The sequence below is a fragment of the Schistocerca serialis genome, chromosome 5 (genome assembly GCF_023864345.2).
Source record: "Schistocerca serialis cubense isolate TAMUIC-IGC-003099 chromosome 5, iqSchSeri2.2, whole genome shotgun sequence".
Classification (NCBI taxonomy): Eukaryota; Metazoa; Arthropoda; class Insecta; order Orthoptera; family Acrididae; genus Schistocerca; species Schistocerca serialis.
The window spans coordinates 142,494,798-142,508,128 of NC_064642.1; the positions used below are offsets into that span (position 1 = coordinate 142,494,798).

Consider the following 13,331-nt stretch of genomic DNA (forward strand, 5'->3'; position numbering starts at 1 on the left):
TTGAAATAGCGACAAAAATATCGCATTTCTGCGCCCGTTACTGTTTCGAATAGTTAACCACAGCATGTTTAGAAGTTTCACCTTAATATTCTGGTGGTACCTGCTCTAATTGCATTAATTTATGGGCAACAAGTAACATTATAGTGGATGGACAGACTTATTTGAGTTGTCTTGTAGTGTTATCTACATCGAAAAGTTTAGCCATATTTCGACAAAAACATCCCTTTTTGCTGTCAGTGTACACTGAAATCACCGCTGTCTATTGCTTGTTTTAGAAAAAATATAGCTAGTATGGGCTATTTCAAGTAGGTCAAACGCAGTTACAAGGGGGCGGGACACAGCAGACGAATGCCTTGACTAAAGAAAACATGGCGGCCAGAACTTCAATTTGCTTCAAACATGGCGGACCTATAGCCACTCTATGAAATTTTAACTCGTTGGGTATTACACTGTCATCAAATTTTTCCTCGAAGTTCAAGATGGCTGACAACAACTCGTTATTAACCGCAGCAGTTCTACGTACTCCAATTGCATTGTGTGCACATCCGGAAAAGAAGTGGGGGGGGGGGGGAAAATGGAACCATACATACGAGGTTGACAGTCTTAAAAGTCCTGGGATTACAGCTAGATAATAAATTCAGTTGGGAGGAGCACACCACAGAACTGCAGAAAGGCCTTAACAAATCTGTATTTGCAATTCGAGTGTTAGCAGACATAGGCAACATAAAAATGAAAAAGCTTGCATACTTTCATTCCATAATGTCATATGGGATAATATTTTGGGGTAAATCTTGCAGTCAAACAAAAGTTTTCAAGGTCCAAAAGCGTGTAACACGTATTATTTGTGGAGTAAATTCACGGACCTCCTGCAGAAACCTCTTCAATGAACTGGGTATACTAACTACTGCCTCTCAGTATATTTACTTCTTAATGAAATTTGTCGTAAATAATATATCTCTTTTTCCAACAAACAACTCAGTTCATACATACAATACCAGGAACAAAAATGATCTGCACAAGGACTTAAAAGCACTTACTTTAGTTCAAAAAGGGGTGTCCACTACTCAGGAACACTCATCTTCAATAATTTGCCAGGAAACATTAATAATTTAGTTAAAAATAAAGATCAGTTTAAAAGGAGCCTGAAAGACTTACTACTGGCCAACTCCTTCTACTCCATTGGCAAAATTTTTAATAGAAACAAATGATGTATTGTATTTATTCATACTATTAGTATTGTTATTTCAGCTCAAAAAAATCGACATGTTCCACATCCACGAGGATCTCCTCAGCACGGATCTATGGAACGAAAAACTAATCTAATCTGGGTGAAGCCGTGGGTTTTATGACGACATGATAAAAGCATTCAACAAAACTTGTTACGTGAGCTTACAGTGTCAGATGTCAAGTCGTACGCCAATTACTTAAGAATGGATGAGCATACGTTTCTGTATGTGCTCAATGAAGTGTATCCTCATATCACAAAGCACAATATTCACTTAAGAACTGCTACATCTGCAGAAGACAGGCTCACTGTAACACTTCGATTCCTTGCTACAGGAGAGGGTTATGTTAGGTTAGGTTAGGTCTCCAATCTTCTTAATCTATTTTTGTATTCAGGGTGCCTCACGCTGTAAAGCGCCTCATCAGCTTCAGACATCTCTATTAATTTTGTAGTTGTCGGCACACACCAATTGTATTTACCGGCAATGGTTATAAAAACACTACAGACAACAGAACGCTGCAGCGATGCTAGCGCTCCATGTGGAAACATGTCACATTGCAGTGATGAGTGAACAGAAGACAAGCGGTTTCTTTGATCAAATATACAGCGACGCCCTAGATTTGATCAAATATTGGACGACATTTGACAAAGTCCCTATTACACTATCAAATATCTTTGACAAAGATTTTGGACAAAGAAATTTAATAGTGTAATACCGGCCTAAGTCTGTTACGTCACTGTTGTCTTCTTATAGGATCTTCCTTGCCCGCTATAATTTCTACTCTACGTCCTGAATTTCTTCATCGCTTTGTTTTCTTATTTTTGTTTTCCGCTTTGCAGATTTTGGCCTGCAGCTTTCCCTTTCAATGAGATTTTTTTCCACCTGATTTTAGATGGGTTTATTTCCTTTGCCGGCGTGTCCAGTGATGGAAGAAGCTCCTATAACAGCATAGTAACAACTGAACCATGATGGCGCCGTATTCAATGTTTCACCTGATCGTATCCGGCTGCAAATACTTAATCCGCCAAACTGCACCACCTGCGCCAGCGCCTATATCGTTCGAACGGCCGGGAGATGGCAGCACTTTTCTACCACAGATTTAGGGTTAATTTTTTATTTATTTTGTACATCTGATTCTGTGTACAAGTAAGGAAAATACACTTCAAAGCCTCTGAGTACACAACTGGCGGTGTTCAAGTTTGGCTCATGTATAGACCATTGTCTAGTTGGTGGGTTCAGTTCTTGGAGACGGGTTCCAACAGGCGTCTAAAGCTAGCGAAATGAGGGATGCTCAACTACCGGACCTACCGATAGATGGCTCTACCAGCTTATTACTGTCGTCTGTATTGCCCGCCATATTCGAATTTGGCAAGAAGTTTCTCTCGGTCTGTACGGTGTATAAGGAATTACGGATTATCGAAATGGTGATTTCTTGTTACGCTTTCAATTGTACGAAACGATGGAGTAAGGAGAGTGACTTAACATTTCACAGGTAATGCGACTACCGATACAATACGATAAAAATACAGACTTAGTGCGTTTGCTAATTCAATGTTTTTGAACAGGTTTCCTCTAAAGCACCCAGAGCTACTAAAGACATGGATTACTTCCGTGAAGCGGAAAGATTTTAATCCTACGTCTTGCAGTTTTCTTTGCGGAAACCGTTTCCGACAAGATGATTACGTAGTGAGCCCTGGAACGTGGAAGAAACGTTTCAAACCCGAAGCAGTGCCATCAGTTTCCGACACATTTGATGCACCAAATAAACAGCCACGACGACATGTTGTTAGGATTTTGAGTGACAACGATGATTCTACATTTGAGGTAGCTAATTACTTTCCTTGCTGTGTGTGCGCTTTTTACTTTTGTGAATTTATTTCGTACGGTACATAGGTCTAAGCAATGTTGTAATACAGGTCCATATTTTTGTTTTTAGCGTTCTGTCATGGAATCCGTGCTCGATTTGCCGATTGCAGACGCTACTGATTGCGTGGAGAATGTTGTCAATGAGAATTCTTCCGTGGAAAGCATGTCCCACTTATCCAATTCAGAAGCTGCGAATTGTGTCGAAAACGTTAGTATAAGGATGTTTTCACACCCCCAACGTTTTCTTATAATATTTTTTCATCAAGCCTTGAATTATTTCAATCGTATATAACGAAATTATTTCCTTATTTAGAGTGCAGTTGGTTCTTCAGTAATTGATTGCGGTATACAGTCGAAAGTAGAAATTGAAGACAAGGCGACCGAAACTTGAATTTTTTTTTCTCAGACATTGCGCACGAAATAAAACGTAAACTGAAGTGCGTCCGTGAAAAACTTCGAAGAAGAAAGTGTTTTCCGTGGCTGACATCATAAGTTCATTGAAGGAGAAGGGGCATCTTCCTGAGAAGTTACATAACTTCCTCAATCATCAGAAAGGAACACAAGTGGAATTAGTGTGCAATTTAGTGAACAACTCTGTCTTATCAAAGGGTAATAGATACACAACAAATGTGAAAATGTTTGCAATGACTGTGTACTTTTATTCACCAGCAGCATATGAATACCTGAAAAAATTAATGCCTCTGCCCCATACATCATTGATTTCAAAATGGGTGGCAAGTGTAGACTGTGAACCTGGCTTCTTAAAAGATGTTTTCAAGCACATTGTAAGGGACCAGTTCAGCGATTCATGTCTAATTGTAGACAGTATGGCAATTAGGAAGCAAGTAGTTTGGTACCAAGGAACTAAACAGTACACAGGTTTTTTAGACTTTGGTGGGGAAGTGCCTCAGTAAAAGAAGTAATAGAGCCATCTGAGGTTCTGGTTTTCATGCTTGTCTCTATTAAAGGCAAATTTAAATGCCTGATTGCATATTTCTTTATCAATGGTGTAAAGGCAAATAATCAGGCCACACTGATAAAATCTGCTTTAGAGAGGCTGCATAGTTCTGGCATTAGGGTTTGGTGTGTTACATGTGATGGCTGTAAGGTAAATATAAGCACTTTACGTTCACTTGACTGTACTTTAAATTTTTCCAAGGGTGAATTTAAAAGCTACTTTCCTCATCCTGTGGAAAAATACAATGTTTAGTGTATCTTGGACATGTGTCATATGATTAAGTTTGCCAGAAATGCTCTAGCAGAAGTATCTGCTATTGAGTCTCCAACTGGCATTATTAGATGGCATTTCATTGAGCAATTGAACAAGGTACAACAAGAAGAAGGTATGACATTTGCCAACAAACTCTCAGGACAACATAAAGAAGTGTAATTAGAAAAATGAATGTTTCATTAGCTGCACAGACTTTTGAGTTCTAGCATGGCCGATAGTATAGAGTTTTTGAGGAGGGTTGGTGATCTGAATTTTAAAGGAAGTGAAGCAACAGTAGAATTTTTGTATTATATTGATAGGATTTCTGATATTCTGAACTCCAGAAATCCATTAGGTAAAGGGTATAAGAGCCCCCCTGAGACTTGACAACAAATCTTATTGGCTTGGTATTTTCAGACACTGAAAATTATATCAAAAGCTTAAAAATCATTGGTGTTCCATTGCTGCTCCATGCAAGAAATATTAAATCTGCATTAGAATGTATTTATCTCTATGCTTTTCCCAATATGGCCAATAAAAATGCATTTGTAAATTTTGTTAACTAGGGAAAACTGTTTAAAACAAGTGACTGCGTGTACTCTGTTGTAGAATCCTCAGAAACCGTTTCAGATGTTTGTGATTGCTGGGGATATGCGTCAGAAATATATACAGGCCAAGATTTTGCATTGTGTTAAAATTAAATTTGTTGATTAGCCATTTCCTGCTCCTGCTCATGATTACCATTATGAAATTGGGATTGAGGATTTACTTCAGACTCAACTTGTTTGTAAGATTGCATCCCTGTACTCCTGCACATGCTTAAAAACATATGGGAAAAAAAGCCCGCTGAGAAAATTTTAAACAACAAATCAAGTATAAGGCAGAAGTTAAATAAACTCATATTGTTTAACCATGTATAGTGCTCAAATTGGAAAAGATTATGTATTGGGACATTTCATGCAGATGGGTGTGACATTTTGACAGATTTTTTAAAACTATTTTGTCCATAGATTTGTTGTTGTATAATGATGAACTTCAAACGATGAATCACATAGAAGTAAAATTAACTCTTTACATCCTGTGTAGATATTGTAACAAAATTAGAATTATTTATTATATAAGCTTATTTTAAGATGTTAGGTGTTACAAAATATGCACTTGCATTAAAAACAGGTGATTTGTGTGAAATTAATGAAAAAAAGTTTTGAGACTTATTTGACAGTTAGCTTTCAGTGTGAGAAAATATTTCCCTCAATAACTATGTTAACTTGAATTTTTCACTTTAAGAAAACAGTTTAATCACAGAATGGGTGTGATCTAATGGAGTATGCAATGGCCTTATGTTTCAAACAGTAAGAGCAATAAAATTGTTACTCTCTTAATTCTTGTTTTAATACTTTTTAGAATGAACACAATGTTCTGATTGATCGTAAGCATTCTTATTACTTTAGAACCATTCTAGAATAACGGGGCCTGATTCAGGCAAAACCTAATTTTCTTAATTTTGTCTTTATTTTGCTAGGAGGTCTTTCTATTATATTTTCCTGTGTTGAGGGAGGGGGGAGGGGAAGAGAATGCAAATAATCATATAGAATTATCTTTCTAGCACTACAAAGTACTGAATACAGTGATTACAGTTACACTTGGAAATCTAGGAAATTTCAAAAAATGGTTCAAATGGCTCTGAGCACTATGGGACTTGACATCTATGGTCATTAGTCCCCTAGAACTTACAACTACTTAAGCCTAACTAACCTAAGGACATCACACAACACCCAGTCATCACGAGGCAGAGAAAATCCCTGACCCCGCTGGGGACCGAACTCGGGCGCGGGAAGCGAGAATGCTACCAAACGACCACAAGTTGCGGATTAGGAAATTTCAGTACTCATGTTACATGCCTAATTTTCATCAACATTTACCTTAATTATACAGTTACACATTTTGCTGATTTGAACTGTGTACTACATGTTAAAAAGATTTTGTTTGGTCATAGTAACAAAAGCATTTCATTTTTTAGGTCATGTCCCATATGGAACTGAAATTATCAAGTTACAATGACAAAGGAAGGAATTAACATTAAGGAATCTTACTTCACAGAAATTATGTAACAATGGTTACAGTTTTTGCAAGTTAACTTTAACATAAACCATTTAGTTTTCCATTAAGAGCGAAAGCAGTTGCATGAGTCACATAAAGAACAAAGTTTCCCATAGGGAACTGAAGTATTTTACATTTGAGTTATTGCAGACCCAAAGTATTGTGATCTTCATATTTCTATTTAAAAAAGTTTGTAACTCAAATTCACAGACATTTTGGAATCTGTACATACATGTGTGTAACAACGTACTTTTCATGTGTCATGTGGAACCTTTAATTTTCTTGTTTAAATATAATTTATTTCATGAATTACCTTTAATACCGACAATGTCTGAATGCAATATTTGCCATTTAGAAGAAGAAATATTAGTGTACAGAATAACAAACCTCATGAAAAATGCGAGAGATTGTAATGTACCGAACCTGGAATGGCTCTTTATCAATAGCAGGTAAAAAGAAGGCTTCTATTAAATGTTCAACGAAACCAGTCAGTAGCCTACCTCTTAATTCACCATAGAGGTGATACAGTAATAAAAGAATTTACTTTTTTCAGAATTTCTGCTAAATATTGAAAGTGTGAAGACCTATTCAATAAGTATTTGCTTTACCAATAACCTGTAGTACAAGCACATGTATAAGCAGGTAATTAAGGGAGTCAAGACTTATGTTAAAATTAAAGATACTGACTGGCATTACTTGCTCACAAAACATTGTAGTTGCTGTACAGTTTATGCTGTAAGTGGTGCACCCAATGTGATTCCTGGAGGACATAATATTCTATTATCCTATGGGAATGCACTGCTACCACACCTGTTGAAAGTAAGTTTTGCTGTGGAATAGTTGTATCAGATGTCTGTACCAGAAAACAAATCTCCACTGTGACACCCTCATGTTCTTGGTATGCTATTAGCTATTATTACAGGAATACTCTTCACATGGAGGAGGGGGAGAAGGAGGGAGGGAGGGGGGGAGAGAGAGAGAGAGATGGGAGAAAATCATGTTCTTAGGAGGAGCAAGCTTTACAGCAGCATATGCTGTTAAAAGCATAGTGAGATTTTCTTTTTCATCATTTCCGTTGTACACAACTTTCTTGCACTTTTATTTTATCACATTTTTCCCTTGAGAATGGAGAAGAGAGAGGAAGAAGAAAAAAAAAGAAAAAGTAAGCGAGCTTTCATAAGAACTGAAAACTCTACTTGTGTCATTTGTTATTTTCAAAATGTTAACTCTCTTTCCAAATGCTGTTCTATTTTTTCAAACCAATTCTGAATGTCTCAGGTTATTACATATTATTTACTGTACATTGTCCAGCAATACTTCTGTTGTTACTGGATAGTTTGTAATTTGGCACTACCTTTGTATCACTGGTATTGGCTAGTGTACTTTTGCAGATAAGAAAATTGACTGGACTAGAATGTCCTGTCAGTATAGGACAAATTCAGACAATATGGAACTTTTTACACTAAATTTGCAATATAATGTCACCCTTGTCTAACACAGATTGTAGCAGCCATTGGGGTGCCTGCGTGGCCAGCTTCTACAGCTTTCGCTTTCAGGTTTGTTTTTTGCTTGGGCCATATCATGACAACCAGTCATTCCACTGATTGACACCATGTCAAAGACTGGAACCCAGATTCACAGAAATAAAATTCCATGGTTGTAATTCATAGTGTAATTAATTTTGCTCACTGACATGTTTTGAATTCAATTTTAAAATAAAACCATGGTACCAATCATTATTTGGGTGTCAGACTGGAAAATTACAGTTTTACGACACCCCAACCTTAAAATTAACAGCTGTGATCAATGTTATTTTCAACAAGTTCCTTCACTTCCTACATCATCATGGATCAGTCCAATATAATATTATTACTACACTTAACTTCCAAATGATACAAGTTATGCATTTAAGAGGAGCCTTAACGTTGGCCTTTGTGTTTGTCTCATTTAAATGTATTTCTTGTCTCGTATCAAAGACTGCAGCACTGTCAAAAACTGGTGCTTCTACCTTATCACTCAGTTAAAATACATTGTGACATATACAGGCGTTAATAAAATCATGGTATTTAAATTTCTGATCAAAGAGAGAGCCAAATTCGTAAGTGAATGTTGCAATTACAGTGTCAGCATATATGGAGATCGGTAATGCATCACTTCAGATAAAGAAAAATAACAGTTTTTCCGTTTATAACTAAGTAATACTTTAATAGTTCAGTTGTAATTTCTGTTGTCAGTAAAGATACGCCTAAGCAAACGATGTCAACTTTTTTTCAAGACACGTCTTCACTATTTTCCACACTTGATTTTCCGAATTATACCTGTAGTTAAAAGCTTTGGCAACCAAGGTAATTTGTTGAGCTCCATTGAATCTTAAATAGTATTTTAAAACGGGCAAATAAGTAAAGCACTCATAAAATTAATAGTAAACAATTTATAGGTCAGCTTGTTAAACTTCCAAAACACACTCGAATTTAGGAATTTCATAGCAGAACTGTCACTGTTTGATAGCAAACAAAGATACTAATAAACAAGTGGTACTCAAGGCCAGGCAGGGGGGGGGGGCTGCACCCCCCCCCTGACCCCCCCCCCCCCCCCCCGCCAAAAAAAAAACTCCCAACCTAACCTCGTATTCAGGGCTACGCTACAGATCAATGTGTAGGTCAATCAAAAGATAAAAAAAAGAAACAAATAAAAAAAAAGAAAAAAACAATATTGATTTATTAGACATAACGAGTAGCGACAAAACTCCGCGCCGTAATGACGTCACACACCACAACACCCTTACGTCACGGGTCAAAGCCGACTCGTGAGATCGGATGTTTCTGTTGACCCCACTTCATTATGTTGATGTGTGGATATCTAGAACATCCAATCTAAAAGACTTATCAGGGCGCAGAACGAAAAACATTTTCATCCGTGTTTTGACACTTCGTTTTTCGCCAAATTCAGATATGGCGGACACTCAATGATTTGATCTTTGGCCGGCACGCGCTAGAGCCATCTGTCGGTAGGTCCGGTAGTTGAGCAACCCTCATTTCGCTAGCTTTAGACGCCTGTCGGGTTCCATCAAAGCAACAGCCAATCAGGGAACTCAAGCGCCCTGTCAAGATCCGGATGCCTGACAGACTGTCAGTCGAAGGTGTTTGTTGTTGGTAGGTGTGTAGTGATTCCGTGGTGTATTTATGAAACCTGTCAGGCTGTCAATCGAAGGTGTTTGTTATTGGTAGGTGTGTAGTGATTCCGTGGTGTATTTATCAAATGATCTGTTAACTTAGCGTATGATGTAGCTTCTTGTTCGAGTTTGCTTTCTTAACAAAGTAGTACATTTGAAGTACTGTGTTGGTGATGTTTCGAGCAAATCGCTGCCAAATAATATTGTGCAGAACGTGTCAACTCAAGTGTTTCCAATCTTCAAACGGGACTGTTGGATTCATCAACGATGCGTTGGTAGGGAAATACTGGTGTAGACATTTGTTTACTACTGGTGCAGCGACAGAAGTTTCACGTTTACATCATGTATGAGGAATGGCTACTGTGAAAAATTAATGTAATGCTGTTTTTGTAGTATGGAAGCTCAACACTTTATGCCATTGATTTAACGGATATAATGTCATCTTATTATTTCGTTTAAGATATTGAGTTTTTAACAACTGACCTCTTTGTTATAGGTTTGTTTTTTATTCTGTAACAAACTAATGTACGGTTTTGATGTAACGGTTGTTTGTACCTCCGTAAACAGGGTAAAGACTAGAGTTTTTGACACTTTCGCCATAAAATCAATGTAATCGTTATATTAGTTGTCTGCGTGTTCCGTGGGTCATAGCCTAATTGAGTCATCTGGCATTGATGTGGAAATACCCTGTTTTACATTTTTCCTATACTACACTCTCACAGGAAATATGACAATGTGCTGACCTTTTACATGAAGTGTGTTTTTTACGCCATACATGAAGTGTTTTCTACTTAACTGTTTGTTCAGTCTTTCTCTTACACACACACACACCCACACACACACACAATCACTTGTTGCAGGTAACACTTGTCAGAGTAAGAGGGAGTCAGTAATAATTTTAAAAAAATTAAGGAACAATGCATTGAAATCTTTCCTGTGCATGTCCTAATATACACACTCAGCAGCACCATAAATAGAGATATTAACATTTTAAATGAATATTTTGTCATATTTTTTATGGTAATTTATCTGTTGTGAGGTGTACTGTTAATGTGTTGCAGGACATACCAGGGCCTAAATGGTTTTAATTTCTCTGTCAGTGTACCACACCTCTGAATGATGACAGAGCAATCATTGGGTCCACATGAATTGATTAAGTGAGTATTAGTAAAGTGTTTTTCCTTATTACAAGAAATTTGTGTGTTGGTTTCAAAATATGTAGCCTATTATCCCTGATTTTTGTTAAGTTTTTCTGATTATTTATTGTGTGTGAGAGAACTTAGGGCCTATATATAAATTATGTCTACCTTTGAATGGTGAAATTTTGAAGCAAACTGTTAAACATTCATTGTAATGCCTCACTTTGAGGTACTAGTTTGTTTCATCATCGCTTTAAGATATGCATTGTTCTTCTTCTTGGATGGGTTAGCCCATCCAAGAAGAAGAAGGAAAAATCTGCCAATTTCAATTCCTTGTTTGTTGTTCTTTCCTTTTCTTCCACTACTCTTTCATCCATTCACTATGATGTTTCAGGTCAAGGGAAGTGTTTGATCCTAATTATGGGATCGGGAGCTGCTGTTGAGCTATGTAGGTCAACGGAAGTGTTCGATCCCAATGTGTGGCTGTGATTGGAATCCTCCCACATCCAATACTTTTCCTCAAACACATCTATGTCACTTCTTTCTTCGGCTATATATAGAGGGAAACATTCCACATGGGATGAATATATTTAAAAACAAAGATTCTGTAACTTACCAAACGAAAGCGTTGGTACGTTGATAGAGACAATAACAAACGCGCACACACACACACACACACACACACACATATTTCAAGCTTTCACAACCCATGGTTGCATCATCAGGGAAGGAGAGGGAAAGACGAAAGGATGTGGGTTTTAAGGGAGAGGGTAAAGAATCATTCCAATCCCAGGAGCGGAAAGACTTACCTTAAGGGGAAAAAGGGACAGGTATACACTCTCTTGCAAGCCCCCCCCCCCCCCCCCCAACACACACACACACACACACACACACACACACACACACACACACACACACACACACGCACGCTTGTGTCTGTATTTGTGCGGATGAATACCTGTCCCTTTTTCCCCCTAAGGCAAGTCTTTCCGCTCCCGTCCCTATCAACGTACCAACGCTTTCGTTTGGTAAGTTACAGAATGTGTGTGTGTGTGTGTGTGTGTGTGTGTGTGTGTGTGTAATCTCCTTTACTCCAACTTCTTGTTGATGTTGTATCCCACAAATAATGGAAGATCTTTTTGGTTACGGTAATCTGTTATTTTCTATTTGAAACAAAAGTCCAAAAATACCTCTTTTCCTTTTTTATTACTTCTGATATGTTTTCTGTGTTTGAATAAATTTGTTACTTTCCTACCTTCCATAATTTTTTTGTGATCCAAACATTTTCGTAGTGTTTCAACTTTCCAGTATTTCGAGTTGTCTAAATTATGGTTTGATGTTAGGTATTCTGGCTTCAGTACTGTATTGTAATGCATTATTTTTGTATTTTTGATGGCTGTTTCGTAAAAGTGTTTCTTTAGTTATAGCATATTATGCCCTTTGATTTTATGTATCCTTTCTTCTATAGTAGCTTTTTCCAAATCAGCTTATGGGATTTTGCCCTCAAAATATTTAACATTTTTAACCTTCTCTATTTTGGCGAATATCTGTTTTCAGACATTTCAGTGCATTTTCAAATTTCCGTTGCTGCAGATGTCGCATTTTCAGAAGGTATAGCAAAATCATTTGCAAATGTGGGATAGTGTTTGGAAGGAAAAGAAAAGAAAAGAAAAAAGAAAAAGGTACAGCACCATGGGGGCTAGTTTGGTGGTATGAATAGTCCTACTGGAAGTGGTGTGGTGTAGTGTAGTTAATAATCACCACAGTACTGCAGTGACTGGTCATCCAGCCTTACAATTTCTCTCATTTCCCAAAATCGCATCCAGTGTATGAATGCTGGGATATTCCATTCAACAAAACAACTGTTTTGTCTCCCCTCTACCTTCAAACCAAATCATGTTCAGCTGATGTAATGACAAACTTGTACCCTGTAAATTACCTTAATTCCAATAAGGTATTGAACTAGAACCTTTTTACTGTCATTTTTCCTTCTGTACATCACAGATATCCTCTAATGTTCCAATAAGTTCAGTTACCCATTTTCAGTTTTATATAAGTGCCAAACTGAATTGGTTATTGATATTTGCCATTTAGCTGTTGGCATGTTCAGACTGAAAGAGTCTTCAAAGAGCATTTAAAATTATTTTGCGGTAACTAGGAGAATATTTAAGAATAAAATAAACATTTCTTTATCACCTATAAGTAACTATGTTACGCGATTATGAAGTCATGTGGCTTGCAGAGTTTTGTTGATAGATAGTGTCAGTAAGGCTTAAATCAGTCCTCTTCCCCCTCCTGAGTATTTTTTTATATTTGATATGTGATTTATGTATGTAATTTCCATCAGTAGGCATGTCAGTGATTTCTCTGTAATGTTATACATTATTTCTTAATTTACATTGTGGTTTTAGTTATTCATAAAGAAATGTTAATCCAAAGTGGAGAAATTGTTGTCTGGTGGATTATGCCCAAAATTAGGAGTAACTGAAGGAATCACAAAGCAAGGTTTACATGTAGTGATAATGAGAACTATCAGACATAGAGCAATTATTGGCAACGACAGAGCTAGAACCAGAGCAAACCTACAGATATGTCAGAAACCAGTAATCCTGACAACA

At 37.2% G+C, this 13,331-nt stretch overlaps 1 protein-coding gene across 7 annotated transcripts in view; it reads left to right on the forward strand.

Annotated features, from left to right (window-relative positions):
- Positions 1 to 2,187: 2,187 nt before the first annotated feature.
- The window catches only part of LOC126480890 (cellular tumor antigen p53-like), a 146,300-nt gene continuing 135,156 nt past the window's right edge, over positions 2,188 to 13,331 (forward strand). Inside the window, exons 1-2 of one of the 7 annotated variants that reach the window (XM_050104282.1) lie at positions 2,188 to 2,330; positions 10,636 to 10,731. In XM_050104282.1, the coding sequence (XP_049960239.1) occupies positions 10,691 to 10,731 (41 nt within the window). In that variant the 5' untranslated portion in view covers positions 2,188 to 2,330; positions 10,636 to 10,690. Of the gene's footprint in view, positions 2,331 to 9,413; positions 9,630 to 9,700; positions 9,850 to 10,635; positions 10,732 to 13,331 lie in introns of those variants that run through there. The other 6 variants (XM_050104280.1, XM_050104283.1, XM_050104284.1 and 3 more) reach the window with 6 other exon arrangements.